The sequence below is a fragment of the Mucor velutinosus genome, assembly GCF_035048745.1.
Source record: "Mucor velutinosus strain NIH1002 chromosome Unknown tig00000041, whole genome shotgun sequence".
Classification (NCBI taxonomy): domain Eukaryota; kingdom Fungi; phylum Mucoromycota; class Mucoromycetes; order Mucorales; family Mucoraceae; genus Mucor; species Mucor velutinosus.
The window spans coordinates 4,541,033-4,562,018 of NW_027041905.1; the positions used below are offsets into that span (position 1 = coordinate 4,541,033).

The 20,986-nt window shown below is 38.8% G+C and overlaps 4 protein-coding genes across 4 annotated transcripts; 1 reads left to right on the top strand and 3 right to left on the bottom strand.

Annotated features, from left to right (window-relative positions):
- Positions 1-876: 876 nt before the first annotated feature.
- Positions 877-2,475, top strand: ATC70_001676 (uncharacterized protein; the record flags this gene model as incomplete). The annotated part of the gene is made up of 1 exon (XM_064821069.1): positions 877-2,475. One exon carries the CDS (start codon positions 877-879, stop codon positions 2,473-2,475), a length of 1,599 nt encoding a protein of 532 aa, XP_064684989.1.
- A 7,351-nt stretch (positions 2,476-9,826) lies between these two features.
- On the bottom strand, positions 9,827-11,318 carry ATC70_001677 (uncharacterized protein; the record flags this gene model as incomplete). The annotated part of the gene is made up of 3 exons (XM_064821070.1): positions 9,827-10,248; positions 10,314-11,178; positions 11,232-11,318. 3 exons carry the CDS (start codon positions 11,316-11,318, stop codon positions 9,827-9,829), a joined length of 1,374 nt encoding a protein of 457 aa, XP_064684990.1.
- Positions 11,319-11,419: 101 nt separating this feature from the next.
- Positions 11,420-11,904, bottom strand: ATC70_001678 (uncharacterized protein; the record flags this gene model as incomplete). Its single annotated transcript, XM_064821071.1, has 2 exons — positions 11,420-11,463; positions 11,517-11,904. The coding sequence occupies 2 exons, from the start codon at positions 11,902-11,904 to the stop codon at positions 11,420-11,422; spliced, it is 432 nt and encodes a 143-aa protein (XP_064684991.1).
- A 318-nt stretch (positions 11,905-12,222) lies between these two features.
- ATC70_001679 (uncharacterized protein) lies at positions 12,223-14,419 on the bottom strand (the record flags this gene model as incomplete). Its single annotated transcript, XM_064821072.1, has 3 exons — positions 12,223-13,983; positions 14,040-14,184; positions 14,244-14,419. The coding sequence occupies 3 exons, from the start codon at positions 14,417-14,419 to the stop codon at positions 12,223-12,225; spliced, it is 2,082 nt and encodes a 693-aa protein (XP_064684992.1).
- Positions 14,420-20,986: the final 6,567 nt, after the last annotated feature.

Here is a 20,986-nt window from a genome sequence, read left to right on the forward strand (position 1 = left end):
GGAATAAAAAGGGGATGTACAAGTATACTGCTTGCCCGTATGTGAAGTAGCTTCGTGTACAATAGTATAGACCTAGGAATCCTGAGACGCATTTCCAATCAGCCTTCGCGGCACTGCGACTCTCAGTAAAGTGACACAATAGAAAGTAGATGATAGAAAGCCAACTGAGGGACTATCATCATTGAAACAACAACAGTAGATTTACTTACAATAATAGCAAACCGTCGCTCCATCTATTTCTAAAATATCTATACACATCACTTGCAACAATCTAACGTGTCATCGGATTTGGCAAGCGTACCAAAAATATTAGGATCCTACGGTGTATTCAAAAAGCTTTCAAAGGAGCCGTATATTTCATGCAACTAAAAAAAAACATCTTCATTTCGTACGCAGTAGAAAGCTAATACTTCACTGTTTTATTTCCTTCTCATAATTTAAGTAATCCAGCATCTCGTTGATAGTTCATGGCTATTTAACATATTAGAGCCCCCAGGTTTAATAGCCCTGAAAGCCAATCTCATGGAAGCATGACCCTTAATAAAAAAAAAACATATATGATAACAACACATTTCATTTACTTTAAAAGAGCATTAGTAATAAGCGGAAAAGACATGAAACTCGCTTGTTTGGTTACTATGATGGTAGTGACACTTTCCAAATTTCGTTACTTTATAGTCTAATCCGGGCTTACGCTCTGGATTACAAGTGTTACATTAAGCCAGTTAGATACTCTACATACTATCTCCAGCCAATCAATACAGCGACTGATAAGAACGCGTAAAAATTTTTAATAGTATATCCAAAATCTTTTTTTGTATATTGTTATTCCCCATCTTTTCGCTTTTTCTATTCGTAAAAACGCTATATCTCAACATGTTCAGCCTTATTAGCTCTGCTCTTATTGCTCTCGCTCTGTTGATGTTCTTTATGACACCAGTTGGATTATGTCTTTTGTTGGCTTCTCCTTTCTGGACGGTAGGTATGGATGTTGTGTTCTACTTTGTGGATAATCAATATCCTGACACGATTGTTGCAGTTGTTTCGGCAGTTGTGGCTCTCTTGTTGATAATCGTTGTTCGATTCATCTGGCGCGTTTTGCTTTTGCAAGGCGGCCCATATCCAGGTGATGAGGCAGTGGTTGTTGCTTATCCTGTCTCTGCTGCTGTTGCCGGTAAGTACGGCATGTCCTTTGACGCACTTGTTGCTGATGAGGCTGCTTCTCTCTCTTCCTCTTCTGTTAGTGGTTCGCGCCCTAACCAAGCTCCTCACGAGTATCGTTTCTCTGTTGGTGGCTCTGTTATTGTAACTTGCCCCCTCTTGGTCTCGCCAGAAAGTGATGCAGTTAGTGCAGACTTGTCTTTGGATGAGTCTCGCATGCCTGAAGTTGAAGACGAGACTTACTGCAAGCATGCAAAGGGCTTGAAAGTTGCAAGCAATTGTGATTCTCCTGCTCTTCCAGTTGATAGAAAGCTTGTCTTTTTGTCTTCTGCTTTTCGCTCCATTGATTTTTCGGATGGTACTTTTGTTGCTTCTGCTTCAAATGTTACTGAGACGATGAACGCTTTGGATGCTGTTGTTGGTGGTAGTTGTGTTCCTGATGCTAATCCTTCGGGTGAAGCTGCTGGTAACTCTTCTACTACTGATTCTGGTGCTGATAATGATTTCGTTGCTGCTGCTTGCTGCGGTGACACTCTTGTCGGTACTGTTCGTGGTACCTGTGATACTAGTGTTGGTTTTTCTGACGCTATAATCAACAGTGCTACTTCTGGTGATGTCCAGACCGATGTTGCTCCTGTTGTAGGTGCTGTCGTTTCTGTTGATGTCGCTGCCGATGGTGCTTCCTTTGCTTCTTTGGTGTGCCCCTTTGTTCTTTCTTCTTCTCGTACCGATGGTGATTTAATCCCTGGTAAGAAGAGATTGAGCGATGGTGACTTTGCTCTTTGTGCTGATCAAGAGCAAGCCAAAAAGCGCAAGGTAGCTACCATTGCTGAGAGCTCTCTCCTCCCAGTTTTCTTGGAGGCTACTGCTACTGCTTCTGCCGGTGCAATCTGTGCTGGTACTGTTACCACTCCTGCTCCTACTGTGGAGCCAATGGATATCTGCGTCCCAAGCCATCCAATGCCAATGGATATCGACTCTCCTGCTGCTCTCCTCTCCGATGACATGGATGTCCTTGTCGATTTCCCTGGTGCCAGTACGTCTTCGCATTTGATGGTCCTGAATCCCATGCCATCAACTACCGCTATGGACGTAGATCCCTATGGTTTGTGCTCTCCTGTTTGCCAGCCACTTGCCATGGACTGGGCTGCCGATGATGGTGATTTGTTTTCCTTTGGTTTGCCTGCTGCCACTGTTGCTTCTTCAGCTGCTCCTCCTCCCACTGCTTCCATTCCAGCTGAAAGACGCGTCATTGCTCGCCCTCGTGGCCCTTCTTCTGCTCTTCGTCGCCAAATGCTCACAAACGTTGTGTAACAATCTCAAGGGAAACCAATAGCAGTGTATGCAGCCAATACTACTATCACTCCTGCTGCCGTTATTGCCACAACTACCACCACTACAGTCACCGCTGCTGCTGCCCACGCCCACACTTCAAACGCAACAGATATTAATGGCAACTCTGCAGTAAAAATGGTGTTAAAAAAGCAGGTAGAATACTGCTAAAATCCTTCTTTATTCGAAATTAGGATAATGTGCAATAAAATGTATATTCTACGTCTCTATTTATATTATTTGGTTTATATCTCTTATCTGGCAGCAGTTTAGTAGTTGCCAGTGATTCCATTACTTTATATATTTTTGTTGGGTCATTTAATTGTTGATCTGATGGATCAAGAACGGTATTTCAATATATGGTTTTTGAATCATGCGTAAAGAATAGCTCTTTATTGTTGAGCCTGTATTCTTTTTAGGTATATTTATGTTACAACACATTACAATACCCTTGACATTTACTTTAGTATCTGTCATCTCTCATTTTAGAGCATTTAACCCTTGCTATCACCATGCTAATACTATTATTTTGCATGCTTATCTGCTGATGGTAGCATGGTTTGATTGAGATGACATTTATTTTGGGCTTTATTTATGATGGGAATCTAGTCTAGTTCACTTCACGGCCCTTTTTTGTGATTTATCAGAAATAAACTATTTATAAAAACTGTGTGAAACTAATCATCAGGTAAAGAATATAGTTTATTACATTGAAAATAAGAGGGTTTATATGCTATTCGAATTGAGGGATTTGATGTGAGGATAAGGTATTAGATGGGTTGATTTGGGTGATAGGATAATATATTAGATTTATTATCCCGAACATGCCATGATACGGATCGTGCCTGAATCCTGTCTCATGTCAAAGTTTATAGTCTGATGTAGTCTGTGCTTGAATTGATTGTTTCTACGCATTTGGTGATCCAGTTTAGAAATGATAAAACACCTTGAAATTTGTCCATTTTCTCTCTTTTTCCTCATTACTCATCGACATCGTTCTCAGCAAGCCCAGATACAACACTCCTTAATCAACCAAAGTACCCTCTACAACTTTTACTAGACATACAACCAACATTCATATAGTAATCCGTTGACTTTTATTAGTAGCATCTACTCTAAATTTGCAAATTTCAAAAATCTTCGTTTCCTCATCACCTACACTTCCTATCTAAAATCTAATTGCTCCATCGTCTTCTACACAGAAATTCGCTATAGGAACATGCTACTTTCAAAGCTCTGGCATCACTTTTTCAAAAATCGATGTTCAATCATCCAAAAGTTGAAAATCTCAAAATCAAAAAACATTTTGTACATCCAGGTCCTCATAGGTTTAAAAAAAAAAAAATTTAGAATCTCGTCAAACTTAAATATGTTGTAGAATAATGATATTGGAGCAACTTCTTAGTGGGAACATTATATTGGAAATGGCTACTTCATGAGTTAATCAACATTGGAGATGCTATTTTTAAGCGGCGGAATATGCATATCTTAAATGGCAAACCTTACTGTAATCGAACAAAGCAAGCTAAAGCTCTCTCGTCTTAAAAGCTAAATTCTCCAACATGTCAAGTATCTATTGATAACTTGAAAATAGCAAGTTAATATGGCCCTTTTCGTACGCTCCGATTTTTAAAATGCTTGGTCAAATGCACACTTGTGAGGTGTACACATGCGGAAGGTCAACGGAGCTTCAATTTCTAGTATTCTGAATGATGATCCATGGGATTCCGAAATCTATCAACATTGAAATTACGCGTTTCCTGATAGTAAACATCCCTTCAAACTTATATGAAACTTGTAGAGAATTCAAAGGAAAATACAATGGTATTTGTTTCAAGTCTCTGGTGTACATTGTTCACCTGGTATTTGATACGGTTGTTTTTGCGATTTTTTGACTGTTTTCAAAAGATTAATCAGTATCTGTCATCAAAGCATTTTGTTAAGCATTACTAAACATTGTAGACCAAAAAAATTCCTATCGAATGAGCTATTGCTTGAAGCTTTGGCATGACTCTATCACGAAATATTGAAGATATTGTCTTGACCAAAAAATCGTCACCAGATTTTTTGCTTGCTATCACAGGCAGATTTTGAAGGAAAATCCATGATTTTGCATGATACCCTTTTTTGACCATATCTCGGCAAATACTCACTGGATTCGCACAAAACAAAGACCATTCGATAGCTATACGTTATATCCATTATAATATAAATGTTTCAAGTACCAGATGTACGTTCCCTTCATAAATTTGCTCAAAATCGTATATTTCATGAGCTACAAGCAGGGGATAATCAAAACTTTCTTTATTTATCTATAATAACCATATTATCGTATAGAGAATCAAAAAAGAAACAGAAGCTATTAAGCTTTAAGCTCATGTTCACTTAGTAAAATTAACCGGTACGGCCCTTTGAAATTTGTCCATTTTCTCTCTTTTTCCTCATTACTCATCGACATCGTTCTCAGCAAGCCCAGATACAACACTCCTTAATCAACCAAAGTACCCTCTACAACTTTTACTAGACATACAACCAACATTCATATAGTAATCCGTTGACTTTTATTAGTAGCATCTACTCTAAATTTGCAAATTTCAAAAATCTTCGTTTCCTCATCACCTACACTTCCTATCTAAAATCTAATTGCTCCATCGTCTTCTACACAGAAATTCGCTATAGGAACATGCTACTTTCAAAGCTCTGGCATCACTTTTTCAAAAATCGATGTTCAATCATCCAAAAGTTGAAAATCTCAAAATCAAAAAACATTTTGTACATCCAGGTCCTCATAGGTTTAAAAAAAAAAAAATTTAGAATCTCGTCAAACTTAAATATGTTGTAGAATAATGATATTGGAGCAACTTCTTAGTGGGAACATTATATTGGAAATGGCTACTTCATGAGTTAATCAACATTGGAGATGCTATTTTTAAGCGGCGGAATATGCATATCTTAAATGGCAAACCTTACTGTAATCGAACAAAGCAAGCTAAAGCTCTCTCGTCTTAAAAGCTAAATTCTCCAACATGTCAAGTATCTATTGATAACTTGAAAATAGCAAGTTAATATGGCCCTTTTCGTACGCTCCGATTTTTAAAATGCTTGGTCAAATGCACACTTGTGAGGTGTACACATGCGGAAGGTCAACGGAGCTTCAATTTCTAGTATTCTGAATGATGATCCATGGGATTCCGAAATCTATCAACATTGAAATTACGCGTTTCCTGATAGTAAACATCCCTTCAAACTTATATGAAACTTGTAGAGAATTCAAAGGAAAATACAATGGTATTTGTTTCAAGTCTCTGGTGTACATTGTTCACCTGGTATTTGATACGGTTGTTTTTGCGATTTTTTGACTGTTTTCAAAAGATTAATCAGTATCTGTCATCAAAGCATTTTGTTAAGCATTACTAAACATTGTAGACCAAAAAAATTCCTATCGAATGAGCTATTGCTTGAAGCTTTGGCATGACTCTATCACGAAATATTGAAGATATTGTCTTGACCAAAAAATCGTCACCAGATTTTTTGCTTGCTATCACAGGCAGATTTTGAAGGAAAATCCATGATTTTGCATGATACCCTTTTTTGACCATATCTCGGCAAATACTCACTGGATTCGCACAAAACAAAGACCATTCGATAGCTATACGTTATATCCATTATAATATAAATGTTTCAAGTACCAGATGTACGTTCCCTTCATAAATTTGCTCAAAATCGTATATTTCATGAGCTACAAGCAGGGGATAATCAAAACTTTCTTTATTTATCTATAATAACCATATTATCGTATAGAGAATCAAAAAAGAAACAGAAGCTATTAAGCTTTAAGCTCATGTTCACTTAGTAAAATTAACCGGTACGGCCCTTTGAAATTTGTCCATTTTCTCTCTTTTTCCTCATTACTCATCGACATCGTTCTCAGCAAGCCCAGATACAACACTTCTTAATCAACCAAAGTACCCTCTACAACTTTTACTAGACATACAACCAACATTCATATAGTAATCCGTTGACTTTTATTAGTAGCATCTACTCTAAATTTGCAAATTTCAAAAATCTTCGTTTCCTCATCACCTACACTTCCTATCTAAAATCTAATTGCTCCATCGTCTTCTACACAGAAATTCGCTATAGGAACATGCTACTTTCAAAGCTCTGGCATCACTTTTTCAAAAATCGATGTTCAATCATCCAAAAGTTGAAAATCTCAAAATCAAAAAACATTTTGTACATCCAGGTCCTCATAGGTTTAAAAAAAAAAAAATTTAGAATCTCGTCAAACTTAAATATGTTGTAGAATAATGATATTGGAGCAACTTCTTAGTGGGAACATTATATTGGAAATGGCTACTTCATGAGTTAATCAACATTGGAGATGCTATTTTTAAGCGGCGGAATATGCATATCTTAAATGGCAAACCTTACTGTAATCGAACAAAGCAAGCTAAAGCTCTCTCGTCTTAAAAGCTAAATTCTCCAACATGTCAAGTATCTATTGATAACTTGAAAATAGCAAGTTAATATGGCCCTTTTCGTACGCTCCGATTTTTAAAATGCTTGGTCAAATGCACACTTGTGAGGTGTACACATGCGGAAGGTCAACGGAGCTTCAATTTCTAGTATTCTGAATGATGATCCATGGGATTCCGAAATCTATCAACATTGAAATTACGCGTTTCCTGATAGTAAACATCCCTTCAAACTTATATGAAACTTGTAGAGAATTCAAAGGAAAATACAATGGTATTTGTTTCAAGTCTCTGGTGTACATTGTTCACCTGGTATTTGATACGGTTGTTTTTGCGATTTTTTGACTGTTTTCAAAAGATTAATCAGTATCTGTCATCAAAGCATTTTGTTAAGCATTACTAAACATTGTAGACCAAAAAAATTCCTATCGAATGAGCTATTGCTTGAAGCTTTGGCATGACTCTATCACGAAATATTGAAGATATTGTCTTGACCAAAAAATCGTCACCAGATTTTTTGCTTGCTATCACAGGCAGATTTTGAAGGAAAATCCATGATTTTGCATGATACCCTTTTTTGACCATATCTCGGCAAATACTCACTGGATTCGCACAAAACAAAGACCATTCGATAGCTATACGTTATATCCATTATAATATAAATGTTTCAAGTACCAGATGTACGTTCCCTTCATAAATTTGCTCAAAATCGTATATTTCATGAGCTACAAGCAGGGGATAATCAAAACTTTCTTTATTTATCTATAATAACCATATTATCGTATAGAGAATCAAAAAAGAAACAGAAGCTATTAAGCTTTAAGCTCATGTTCACTTAGTAAAATTAACCGGTACGGCCCTTTGAAATTTGTCCATTTTCTCTCTTTTTCCTCATTACTCATCGACATCGTTCTCAGCAAGCCCAGATACAACACTTCTTAATCAACCAAAGTACCCTCTACAACTTTTACTAGACATACAACCAACATTCATATAGTAATCCGTTGACTTTTATTAGTAGCATCTACTCTAAATTTGCAAATTTCAAAAATCTTCGTTTCCTCATCACCTACACTTCCTATCTAAAATCTAATTGCTCCATCGTCTTCTACACAGAAATTCGCTATAGGAACATGCTACTTTCAAAGCTCTGGCATCACTTTTTCAAAAATCGATGTTCAATCATCCAAAAGTTGAAAATCTCAAAATCAAAAAACATTTTGTACATCCAGGTCCTCATAGGTTTAAAAAAAAAAAAATTTAGAATCTCGTCAAACTTAAATATGTTGTAGAATAATGATATTGGAGCAACTTCTTAGTGGGAACATTATATTGGAAATGGCTACTTCATGAGTTAATCAACATTGGAGATGCTATTTTTAAGCGGCGGAATATGCATATCTTAAATGGCAAACCTTACTGTAATCGAACAAAGCAAGCTAAAGCTCTCTCGTCTTAAAAGCTAAATTCTCCAACATGTCAAGTATCTATTGATAACTTGAAAATAGCAAGTTAATATGGCCCTTTTCGTACGCTCCGATTTTTAAAATGCTTGGTCAAATGCACACTTGTGAGGTGTACACATGCGGAAGGTCAACGGAGCTTCAATTTCTAGTATTCTGAATGATGATCCATGGGATTCCGAAATCTATCAACATTGAAATTACGCGTTTCCTGATAGTAAACATCCCTTCAAACTTATATGAAACTTGTAGAGAATTCAAAGGAAAATACAATGGTATTTGTTTCAAGTCTCTGGTGTACATTGTTCACCTGGTATTTGATACGGTTGTTTTTGCGATTTTTTGACTGTTTTCAAAAGATTAATCAGTATCTGTCATCAAAGCATTTTGTTAAGCATTACTAAACATTGTAGACCAAAAAAATTCCTATCGAATGAGCTATTGCTTGAAGCTTTGGCATGACTCTATCACGAAATATTGAAGATATTGTCTTGACCAAAAAATCGTCACCAGATTTTTTGCTTGCTATCACAGGCAGATTTTGAAGGAAAATCCATGATTTTGCATGATACCCTTTTTTGACCATATCTCGGCAAATACTCACTGGATTCGCACAAAACAAAGACCATTCGATAGCTATACGTTATATCCATTATAATATAAATGTTTCAAGTACCAGATGTACGTTCCCTTCATAAATTTGCTCAAAATCGTATATTTCATGAGCTACAAGCAGGGGATAATCAAAACTTTCTTTATTTATCTATAATAACCATATTATCGTATAGAGAATCAAAAAAGAAACAGAAGCTATTAAGCTTTAAGCTCATGTTCACTTAGTAAAATTAACCGGTACGGCCCTTTGAAATTTGTCCATTTTCTCTCTTTTTCCTCATTACTCATCGACATCGTTCTCAGCAAGCCCAGATACAACACTTCTTAATCAACCAAAGTACCCTCTACAACTTTTACTAGACATACAACCAACATTCATATAGTAATCCGTTGACTTTTATTAGTAGCATCTACTCTAAATTTGCAAATTTCAAAAATCTTCGTTTCCTCATCACCTACACTTCCTATCTAAAATCTAATTGCTCCATCGTCTTCTACACAGAAATTCGCTATAGGAACATGCTACTTTTAAAGCGAATTTCAATTCGAAATTCAAAGAGAAATCAAAAGAGAAATCAAAGCGCAACAGAGAAAAGGGAGGAGCGAAGGTTCCAAAGTATATCCTCGCTGAAAAAAAATAAAATGAGTCATGTTGGACCGGTTTACAGGCGCGATGTGAACATTGCGGTCCAACAACTTAATACTCAAGATATCAAGCGGTGTTTTAAATGTAATAAATTATGATGGTAGTATTTATTCAGGTTGTCATCAGCAGGATCAAAGGGTCCAAGGATTTTGAGCCAAACCTCTAGTTAGCAACTCCAATTTGCCATCTTCTCTGACCACGACGATATCTTCGAGACGAATACCAAATTCGTTTGTAACGTAGATACCTGGTTCCACACTGAATGTCATGCCCGGCTCCAAGTATTGCTCTGTGTTTCCCTGGTGCATGTAAGGCTCGTCGTGCATGCGAAGGCCAATGCCATGGCCCAATCGATGCGTGAAATACTTTCCAAATCCTCCCTTTTCAATGATATGACGTGCAGTCAAATCTACCTGAGCACACGTTGTGCCTGCCCCAGTTTGATTCAGTACATTCTCTTGAGCACGACGGACCAAATACCAGGCATCCTCAATGGTTTCATTGTGTCCTCGTTTTCCCATGAAAAAGGTTCTGGTAGTATCTGACTGATAGCCTATAGGAAATCAATTGTCAGCTGTTGTATGATCCAGTATTAAAAGGTATCGTTCAGTCCTTTACCAAGTAATTCTCCTCCCGTGTCAATCAAGACAGTGCTGTGCTTAGTAACCTTCTTTTCGCTGGAGGAGCCGTGAGGAAGAGCAGCATTCTCATCAACAAGCGCAAGGACCCAAGTGTTTGTTAATCCAGCTCTGCGCAATGCTTTCTCCATCACATTCTGAATGTCGAATTCAGTCATGCCAACCTTAATGTGTGGGCGGACAGTGCGAATAGCCAGCTCAGTAGCCGTATTGGCGCATCTCATAATATCCAGTTCAGCCTTTGATTTCACCATGCGTAACATTCTGATGGATCTGGGTGCCAAGTACACATCACTGCCAGTCAATCCGTCAACAATGCCTTGGTAAATGAATAATCGAGCATCTTCCTCCACGATGATTCGGTTTCCAGACTTGTTGTTGAACACCTTCTTGACAGCATCGTAGGGTGATTCATATTCGAGCCATTCGACAATGTCCGGTGAAATTTCCTGTGGTAACTTTGCCTTTCTCAAACTATCCAATGCACGTGTAGCTTCAAAGGCGGGCGATACGATAGTGGTGTGAATGCCTGTTGGCTCGTTGCTGTCTAACTGAAGGATAACCATGAATGCACGCTCTGTCAATCCCCACTCAATGTTGGTGTAGTAAATCATGGAAGCACCGCCCTCCATGATCAACGCATCGGCCTTTTCGTCTTTCAGTACTTGAGCCAGCTTTTGATGACGACCAATGTATTCGTTGGGTTGAATAGAATCGACATGAGAGCAGAAACCATCCAGAGGAGACAAGTCGAGCTTATCGCCCTGACTAAGATATCTTTGCAGCAAGCATGTGCCAGTCGCTAGTGCTGCTAAAATGGAGAATACGATGGCAGCTCGTATAAGCTACTTGAACAAGTGTTAATCTACAAGTGGAGCCGGACAATTCGCATCATTACCATGGTGCTCTTCTTTAGTCTGTTCCAATGACTGACACCTCGGCTGGTTCTGTTGAATAAGGGCGCATTTTCATCATCTGAAGACATTTTGTAGGATATCGAAAAGAAGAGAAGAAAAAAGATATTTTTTATTGCTAAATTCATCGTGTGAACTATCAACAGAAGCCCAGGACCTTTTTTGTGTGTGTCTAAGCATCAGCGGCATAAAACATGACCAACTTTCCAGGCCAACCTAATTCAAAGAGATGAGTTTGAGACAGGAGCAGCCCAAACGAGCACACATACCATTGAATACCGTAAACAGGGCCTCTTTGACATATTTCTCCTGTAATCCTGCGTCCAATTCCCTTGGAAAAGCCAGATTCAACACGCCCAATTTCTCGCATTGTTTACGCAGCTCGACCAAACACATTTCAAAATCTGCATAGCTTGGTTTGTTGTATGATTTCTGTCTTGTGATGAGAAAGAAGAAATGACGTTGGCCATGAGCAATAGAGGCTACTTGTCCTACGCTCTTCTTTTGTGCCTGTACCATGGACAGCTGGTTGCTAATCTTTTGTCTAAACGATTTATTGGACAGCTTCATGTCCTCGCTTACACCAATGAAGATACTAGCAGTGGGTGTGATGCATTGAAACAAATCACCGTGTCTTTCTTCAAAGTCAAAAGTCATTTATTGTCTATATCAAACCAGTGGAGAGGGATAAAAAGAAACAAGAAGGGAAGAAAGAGGGAAAGAAATAGAGTGCATCCACGCGACTCGTACATGATTGTTTATCATAAATAATTTGACATGATATGCTGCTTAAAAAAGACTCCTGTATAAAATGTAGATAAAAAGGAGGCCAAATACAACCGTATAAGTAAACGTAACTCGATGAGCCCAAGGCCTCGTAGTCAACTCATCGGGAAAAAACCTTGGTCTATACTCGATTGGCCAGCGTTTGTACTAAGTGGTACATGTTAGATTCCTTGAACGCTCATTTCCGTGCTAAATACTTACAAGCTCGTTCAAATCAGTATCCAATTGCAACGACCAGCGTACAAGAGTGGGATCTTCGTAGGATCTAACGTAGGTTTTGGCTCTAGGGCCCATGGCACGGATATTGTCTCTAGAACACACAGCCTTGCCATCGCGCAATAGTATCTTTTCCTCCATTGTCAAATATCCGCCTTCGCCTAGACCAACGACTCTGGGCTCATATCGTCTATGTGTCACTGTGTTCTCCTGTGTGCTTGCTGATGTAGCTGCAGTCGTTGTGTTACTACTGGGCGCTAGCAAATGACTTGTGCCGGTTACTTTGAATGTGCTAGCAAGAAAATCATAGGCGTCTTTCAGTTGTGCTGCTTTGGGTGTATTTTGTGCACTTGAGCGAGCGAGGTAGGCGTTGTGAAGGAGGTTTAATGTCTTAAGCAAATGCTCAGATCTGGGCTCTGTGCTGTACAGTCCTTGTGGTTTCCATGTATTACGTTCCTCCAATTCAACAAATAACTTGTACATGCTTCTCAGTTTCTCTTGAACCGATATATCCAGGGTGTCTGATCCGTAACATAGTATCGATATCTGCTTGTATGGGTTATTTGCGTTGGCTGCTACTATGCTGATTGCGTTTGACTGGACACTTTCTAGACCCCTCTCAATCAGACCCAAAAAGTCCACTAAACCCTCTGCCCTTAACACGTTGATCAATCTATATAGGATTCGCAGTTGGCCACGGATGGCGCCTGTGTCTGTAAAGGAGGTCAGTGTTGTAGTGGCTGGCTGTATGCTATCCTTGTATTCAAAGGTGCTTGTGCGTTGTAAGATGATATTTACTATTGAAAAGTAAAAGGGTATGTTGTCCAAGACGAATAGCGCCCATCCTTGCTTGATCGGTGTGTATATCTCCTTTTGAGACGTACGAGGTATTGCTCCCAGTCGCCATGGTGCTGCCCACATGGACCACAGTTCAATCACTTGTAGATAATCGTCGCTTTTGCTCCAATTGTGTGCCAGCCTGGACAACATAAAGAACAGCTCGTCCTTGACTGAAGCGTACACCGAGTAATATAGTGAGTCCTCGTCGGCAAAGCACTGCTGTAAATTGTGCTTGACAATGTTACTGACAAACACTGATATCGAATGCATGTATTCCATGCTGAGCTTCTGTCCAACGGCCACCCAAGAAGTACGGATCCATAATTCGATGCAAGTGTCGAGAAAGAAAGTGTCTACAAAATATGGAAAGGTTTGGCTTGTGTTGATGGGCACAAAACAATCGAAATATTCCTCAAATACGCTGCTGTAGACACTGGGGATGATGGATCGTAGTTTTCCTGGTATCTGGTAAGGTGTAGATGAATTTACTGTTGAAGCACTGGTGCCGTTGGTGGCCACCGTTGTATTTGTGCTTCGTATGGTCCCATATTCTACAGTTTTGGTGTGTAACATATTATTGTTGTTTTTGGCGGTAGTAGTGGTGTTGGTGGATGTGCCTCTCATGAAGCTCATGGCAGATGGCTGTGGTGGTGGCGGCACAAGTGGTGGCCATGTTGGCACACTTGCGAAATAGTAGAGATAGAATTGCAGCATGTTGAACCGTATCTTTCGATCGCCTCCTACTGCCGTAGCTACCAGAGTCGATTGTCGAGTTGCTGTGGTGCGTATGTTGACTGAATTAGTGGTTTTGGAAGCATCTAAATAGGAACAGCTTTTGTAGACTCGAGGTAACAAATGAATTGCGCCTGTTGCTAGTACATTTCGCACATCACTCTAATCAGAGATGCTCATCAGCCTTCGGCTCTTGATAGAGTAGTGCATTGACTTACTGGAAGACTCTCGGTGACTAGATCGTAAGAATACTCGGGATACATGCTCAGTTTGACAAGTGCTTGAAAGAAATGGCCATTGACCAAGAGTAGGTTTCTGATAGCATCGTCCTGCTCCTTGTCAGTTTCAGTCTGCAGCCATCCTCTTATAGAGCAAATCCATTAGTATATCAAGTCTTGTCTGCATAATCGTCAAAGACAAACCTTGCTGAAGGTGATCCGAATATGTAGACAAGTAAAGTGGGAAGAAACGTATGAAAAGACCTCACATAGTGGTCCGATAGTAAAGAGGTTGCATTGATATGTGTTTCGCAGTAGTTGAGAATATGATTACAGATGGCGACAATGTTGCGTTCTTGAAAGACCTTTTGACTATCCATTTTTCATACATTTATGAGATGAAAAAGCGTCGAAACGCGGTTGCTGTCCTTTTGATTCAATTATTGTTGTCAGTTACTGAAGCAAGTCCGATTAGCAACACGCACGCGGCACGGTAGCACAGGCTTTTGAAGCAATTTATCAAAGCAGATGCTAGTTGGCGTGGCAGCTAAAGCTATTTATGGCATTGATTATTCCGTAATAATACTTGATCTAGTAGATTGCCGCCAAAACAACTTGCTTCGATTGATTAGAATACGTTTAATGAACAGCTATGCCTCACTTGCATTCCAGCTATTTCAAGAGCCACTTGTAACTTGCCAGGTCCAAAATAATGTATTATTATGAGTTCAAGCATCAAACATGTCTGATTTTCTCAATTTTATCAATACAAGATAATCAAGTATCGAGAACACAACGCCTTCTTTGATCAAGATTGTTTATTGACCTTGCGTTTTTTGAGGCGGTATGGCATGCCTAATCAAATGATTCGACAAAACTTGGCGTGCCTTGTTTGAAATTATCATCAAACTCCTGCCCATGTGAATTGGTTTCTTCGGTAATGGCTGACGCAAAGAATACCTAGCTCTTGTGCCTGTTCTATTAGGCACATTGAGCAGTATATTCTAATGTTTGCTTTACGCAAATACTAATATTCCTCCAGATTACATTGATCTATGGGAGCATCAAGCACAGTTTCTTGGATACAACATAGATCTTAGCCCCATATCCTACTGTAACAATTTCTTTGCTTGGGTGATATAAGCGTCTATTGATTTGATTTCAAGAAATTGATTTGTGTATCTGTTTGAAGACCTTATTTTGAAGATAGAACGTCTTGGTAGGCTATTATGATAAAACGGATTCTGTCTATTCTCGTTTGAGCCCTTTTCTGCCATCCCCACACCACGTTTTACATACAAGTCGGTTCACTAGACCAGTATCAACCACCGCAAACACCTTGGGAAACCTCAAGCCTGACCAGTGTTTTCAGAAAAGCAACAGACAACAGTATCAACAGCGATCAACACATATTCGAATTAGCTTTTATTGCATTACAAAGATATAGAGCAATGCTCTTCTTGGATTCTCAAAGCACAAAGACTTTGATACTGACAGAATTAATCAGCGAGAAGATGTGAGCACATCTAATCCCAAAAAAGTTACCAAGGGCAAAGTCTTGGGGATTATTGATCGCTTTTTCCTAGCGTTTTCCCTTCACTGTTCCAGTTAATCTCCAAAGGGTCCAAAAGGTACCAGGTGCAGATTTGTAGCGTAGGTACACTTCCTACTAAGGTACTAGACTGGGTTGAAAACTGATACCAATGAATCCCACAATATAAGTGGGATGAGTAAGGCATTCCTTATCAAAGCAAGTATGCTACTTCTAGGCATACGAAAGATGCTGCCCTCCGAGTGCCCTTTTCTAAAATGAGATACGTTTACAGTGAGTGACCAACGAAACACGACCGTGATTTTTAGCCTGTAAATCGAGAACCCCTTACTCAACTTTCATTGTATCGTATCAAGAATGTTGGCTTTGTTTGCTTTTGTGCGTATCATTCACATTATCATGAGGTTAGAAGCCGTCAAAAGTAGATGCTCTTGGTTACGCAAGGAGAATGAAGGTTACCTGAGAATATTTTCTCTCAACTAAGTCTTGTTAGAATCGAATATGTAAGACAAATATAAACACCTCGTTATAAGAGGGTATTGATTTCGACATGGCATGATGCCATGTAAAAGTTCCAGTGCGCATTTTTGGTCAGCCAGCAGCGACAAAAATAATTCAACCCCAACTTAATTTTTCTGCTTAACACTGGATACGTTTTGTTCTTTTCGACTTCTTTAATCTATCTTATGAGATTCGACTATATGAACTGTGATGATCAGCCCGTACTTCTTAATACATTCTTAGAGTACCCTTCAAGGCGCTTCCAATGGTGCCAAGTAAGATGGATGTTTTGAATAAGCTTATTGAGCAGTTTTAGAAAATATGAAATGATGGTTTTAGCCAAAATATCGAAATTTTGTATATGAAGGCCTCACAAGAGTGGTTTCATGGGTTGCTTTGGGCTTACAGAAGCATTTTGATTTACGATATACCATAGTAAAAGTCTTCATTTTTAAGGTGAAAAACGCGATCGTTTAATTTTTGGTAATTTTTTTTTTTTTTTTGTATGGATGTTGCTTATTTATTAGTAGGTACACAAATATAATAAGAACATCAAATGATGGACAAGTGCATGTAACAAAGTGACTTGCCATATATAATATTTAATTAAACTACTACTTATATTAATGCTTGAGATCTGACAATCTCATCACTTCGGCACAGATCTTGGTGGTGACATAATTGGTATCAAAAGGCATTCCTTCGAACGTATGTAGGAGCTGGAATCTCCATATCGTACGAATGGTGACAGCAAACAGGTCGAAGATTGTAATCTTGATGTCGAGATTGTAGATGAAGTATTGCTTCAGGTTCAGATTGACTATAGATTGGTATACTTGTGGATTGGATGTTGGACCAAATGTCGTTTTTGTGGGGGCAGCTAACCATGAGATGTTTGGCATCTTCAGTATCATTGCAGAGAGTACATTTGTCATCTTCAACGTTCCTCAGGCGTCGAACGGAAAGAGCTGATTTACTTGGGCATTGCTTATGGATCATTCTATACCAGACATTTCTCACGGAGTGGTGCATATTTTGATGATAGAAGTGCTTCCACTGGACTTTGCTGATGGATTTTCGGTGAAAACCATGAGGTATCTCTCGTGGTATATTGTTGAAAAGCCAGCTCCGTAGTCCAGATAGTATATAAATGGCTCTCATGCGATAATTGAAGGCTAAACAGCGAAATCCTAGCATATATTGGTAGAATGACTGAATGTCACACTATATAAGATGCCAAAAAGCACGACCTTGATCGTGTCATTGTCACATTGCCATACTTTTCAATGATCATCTGGAATGATAGAGCAGCATTCTGCATTATAATATACGAGTGATTATACTCCGGATAGTTCTCTACCTATTGCCCTTGCGTATCTTATCAAAATACTGCTACTTTCATTATAACTTCCCGCTTGCACTTGAAAACCCTTCACATCATTTGTGGATCTAACTTTTATGCGATGTTCCGCATCCGTATACATGTAAATACTTCATATACAGGCAAGTAGCATACAGGTATTATCCCTTCTTAGTCGACAGTGTGGCTAATACAGCAAAATCTGAGTGCATTTGAGTTGCGTTTTTTCGCTTTCAAAGCCGTTTTAGATTGTCAGAATAGCACCAAACAATGGCTCTCATCTGGCAGTTACTTATTGCCACTATTGCTCAACTTTTTGGGGACCAAAAAAAAAATGGCCAAAAAATGGCCAAAAAGCATGAGGTACCCCTCATGGCTTTCATCAAAAATCAAACGATTGCGTTTTTGACCTTGATAATGAAGAATTTTACTATGGTATACGAGCCTTTCGACACTTCGGGTGGTTTCCTGACCTACGCTTCGCTTCGGTGGAAACCAACCTACGTTCAGGCGGCTCGTTACTATGGTATATATTAAATCAAATTGTTTCTATCGATCCAACGCAACTCCTGAAGCTATCTTTGTGGGGCCTTTATATGGAAAATCTCGACTTTTTGGCCAGAAACCTCTTTTTATATTTTCATAAATTGCTCAATCAGTTTATTCAAAACATCTACCTAACTAGGTACCATTGGATGCGTCTTGAAAAGTGCTTCGAAATTTTATTAGGAAGCAAAGGGTGATCATCACAACTAGTATAGTCGAATCTTACAAAAGAGTTCAATCGAGTCGAAAAAAGGCAAAATCTGTCCAATCTTGAACAGAAATAATGTTTTGGGTTTGAATCAATTTTGGCGGCTGGTGGGGCCGGCTGGCAGACTCAATGCCCTTTCCATCATGAAGGCAATACAGTAATAGATGCTTTTGAAGCGTATGGAAAGTAGGTGGCAAATTATATATCACTATCGCTAGTTGTGCTGCTCTTCTTGAATCTATATTTAATAACGTCAGTCTATCAAAATACTTGTTAGATCAATTTCTTTCCTTTTTGAGGCTTTGAAAGTGTCTAGGGACCATAAATTTATCATGTTATGATATTACATACCGGCAAAATCTCTTGACATTAAATTATATGAATATGATTAAATTATGTACAAGCTTTAAAATACATTGGTCACAGCAATTGATGGACAGTACAAGCATTGAAAGAAGATGTAATCTTAATAGAGCATAATATTGAAGCTAATGACAAGACGTGGTTGTTTTTTTATTAATGTGTATTTGAGTTTATGAGATCACCATACTTGATGGATTAAAATATTTCAGATTTTTGAGGCTATTTTGACTTGTATAGATAGAGGTAGCAGAGATATAAGAACGACTTGGCCTTGTACAGATGTCAGGCATTAATTGTCTTGATAATTGATTGAGTAAGAGGAAGCACAGATGAGAGTAGGGCTTGACCTTGTATAGATGTAGAGATGGTATATTTGAACAGTCTTGTCATTTTAGGAGCTTGTAGGAGGCACAGAGAACTTGGCTTGATAGCATTTGGAGAGAACAGCTTGCTTTAGATGAGATAGAACATGAGATGGCAGAGGTAACTAGATAAAGATGAGATAAGTACACAAGTACTGCAGGCATGAGTGCGTAACAAACCATTTGGGCAATGAAAATTGACCATCAATAAAAAGGAACCAACACTATATAAACAGGTACCAAGGTGTAAACTTGCTTCACCCATCACGAGAATATCGACACCCTCAGGGCACCTTTATCACCGGATCATAGGGCTGAACCCTACTCTCGACGGCAATAAAGCGTTTGATCATCCCGTAGCATGACCAATGGGTTTGTCCTGCAGTCTACCCGTGATTGTGAAGCGGTGATCCTACTCAGTCCCTACAAAGTAGCTTTTCGGCACTATGTAATCAATAGGTTAGTCAACATGGCTCATACGTCCAACAAGATGATAACTTACTCGCACAGTTCACCAAGGTCTGCATGTATCAAAGATAGTGTGGCCTTTTTCTAGCATGGACCAAAAGACGTAGAGAGGACCATGGATTTGTAAGGCATTGTATGTAGCAGTAGTAGAGGCCAATAGACAGTAGAGTATTTGATTTACTTGACCATATGTAGAGAGAGAGAGAGCCCAAATGTCTTGTAGAGAGTTTGTATGTATAGAGTATTTTGCTTGTTGTAGAGAGATGAGATGAAGAAGAAGAGGGAAAAGCTGTTGAAAAAAATCCCTATTTATATCCTTCTCATCGACTTTCATGTGAGTCTAGTATCCTTGCCACACTCAAATTCGTTTCCTTTTACTTTTCTCCACGATATACTACTTTGAGCGCGTGAAAATAGTACCATTTTGACGTTTGACACTTGCTCTATTTGATCCGCTTCGTCCGAGGCTTTCAACTGTTTTCTGTCTCGAGTTATGTCCATTTTGCTACTTCAAAAAGCCCTTTTTCCACCTTCACATGAAACGAGTTCCCCCATCTCTTCCTAGATGTAATTAACAGACAACTTTTTACTGGCTCATTCTCATCAAAACGTAAACAAAAAAAATGTCATTTGACTCTGAAACAAATGCAGTTGGTTGCTAGATCAAGTAATCTTTTTCTACCTCTCCTTAATTTCTCTCTCCAAAATCACACAGTGCCCGATCCATCTCTCTTGTTGTTTGTATTCGCCATGAACTCTCCATCTAATTGGGCAATACAGGATGATAAGGTTGGCTTACTTGTTGTTTACATCATCTTGGAGCCAGTGCAATTGATTCTGGATCACGAGACAAGTGTACACCTCGGAAAGCAAGAGTATCATATGAATATTATTGCGGCAATCTCCATGGAATGGAACATAATCGATTGTTTTCGAACCAGTGCAAGTCATCTTATTTCCAACTATCATGGTTGCTGTCAATAATTTAATCAAGTGTTTGCGCTACTAGACATCATCAATATGCCCACATTTACATAGTGAGTTGGTCATTCTCGTGTATCATTCCTGCAACCTGTTTGTAGTTTTTACGCCAAGAGTATTCATCTCATAAAGAGTCAACACATTTCATGTCATTCTTTTAGGGATTGTCCTCTTTTAGAAGGTATTCGGATCATGCAAAATCAAAACAATTCATTTGCTAGGCAAAATTAAGCTTTAAAAAAAATCACATGTAAAGTAAACAAAAGGACATGAATTGAAGAGAGATAAGCAAGTAAATGGCCAATTTGTGGTCAAAGAGAGGATATTTTATTAGAAGGTATGTACATCATTAGAAAGCAAATCGCTTGAGGAATCCAATGGTACTATTTTCAGGGTTCTAAGTAAAGTACACATCGCGAAATTCATCAAACAAGGCCGTGGGATTTCCAAAAGAAGGAGGTTTCTGAATTAAACTTCACCTGCAATATCATTTTTGTCTGTGTGCTCTTCTGTTGCTTTGGATCATGCCACGCTCCTCCTATGTCACCAGCCTGTCCTTTTTGGGTCTCACGTTGGATACGCTATCCATTTGAGAAGGAGTCTCGC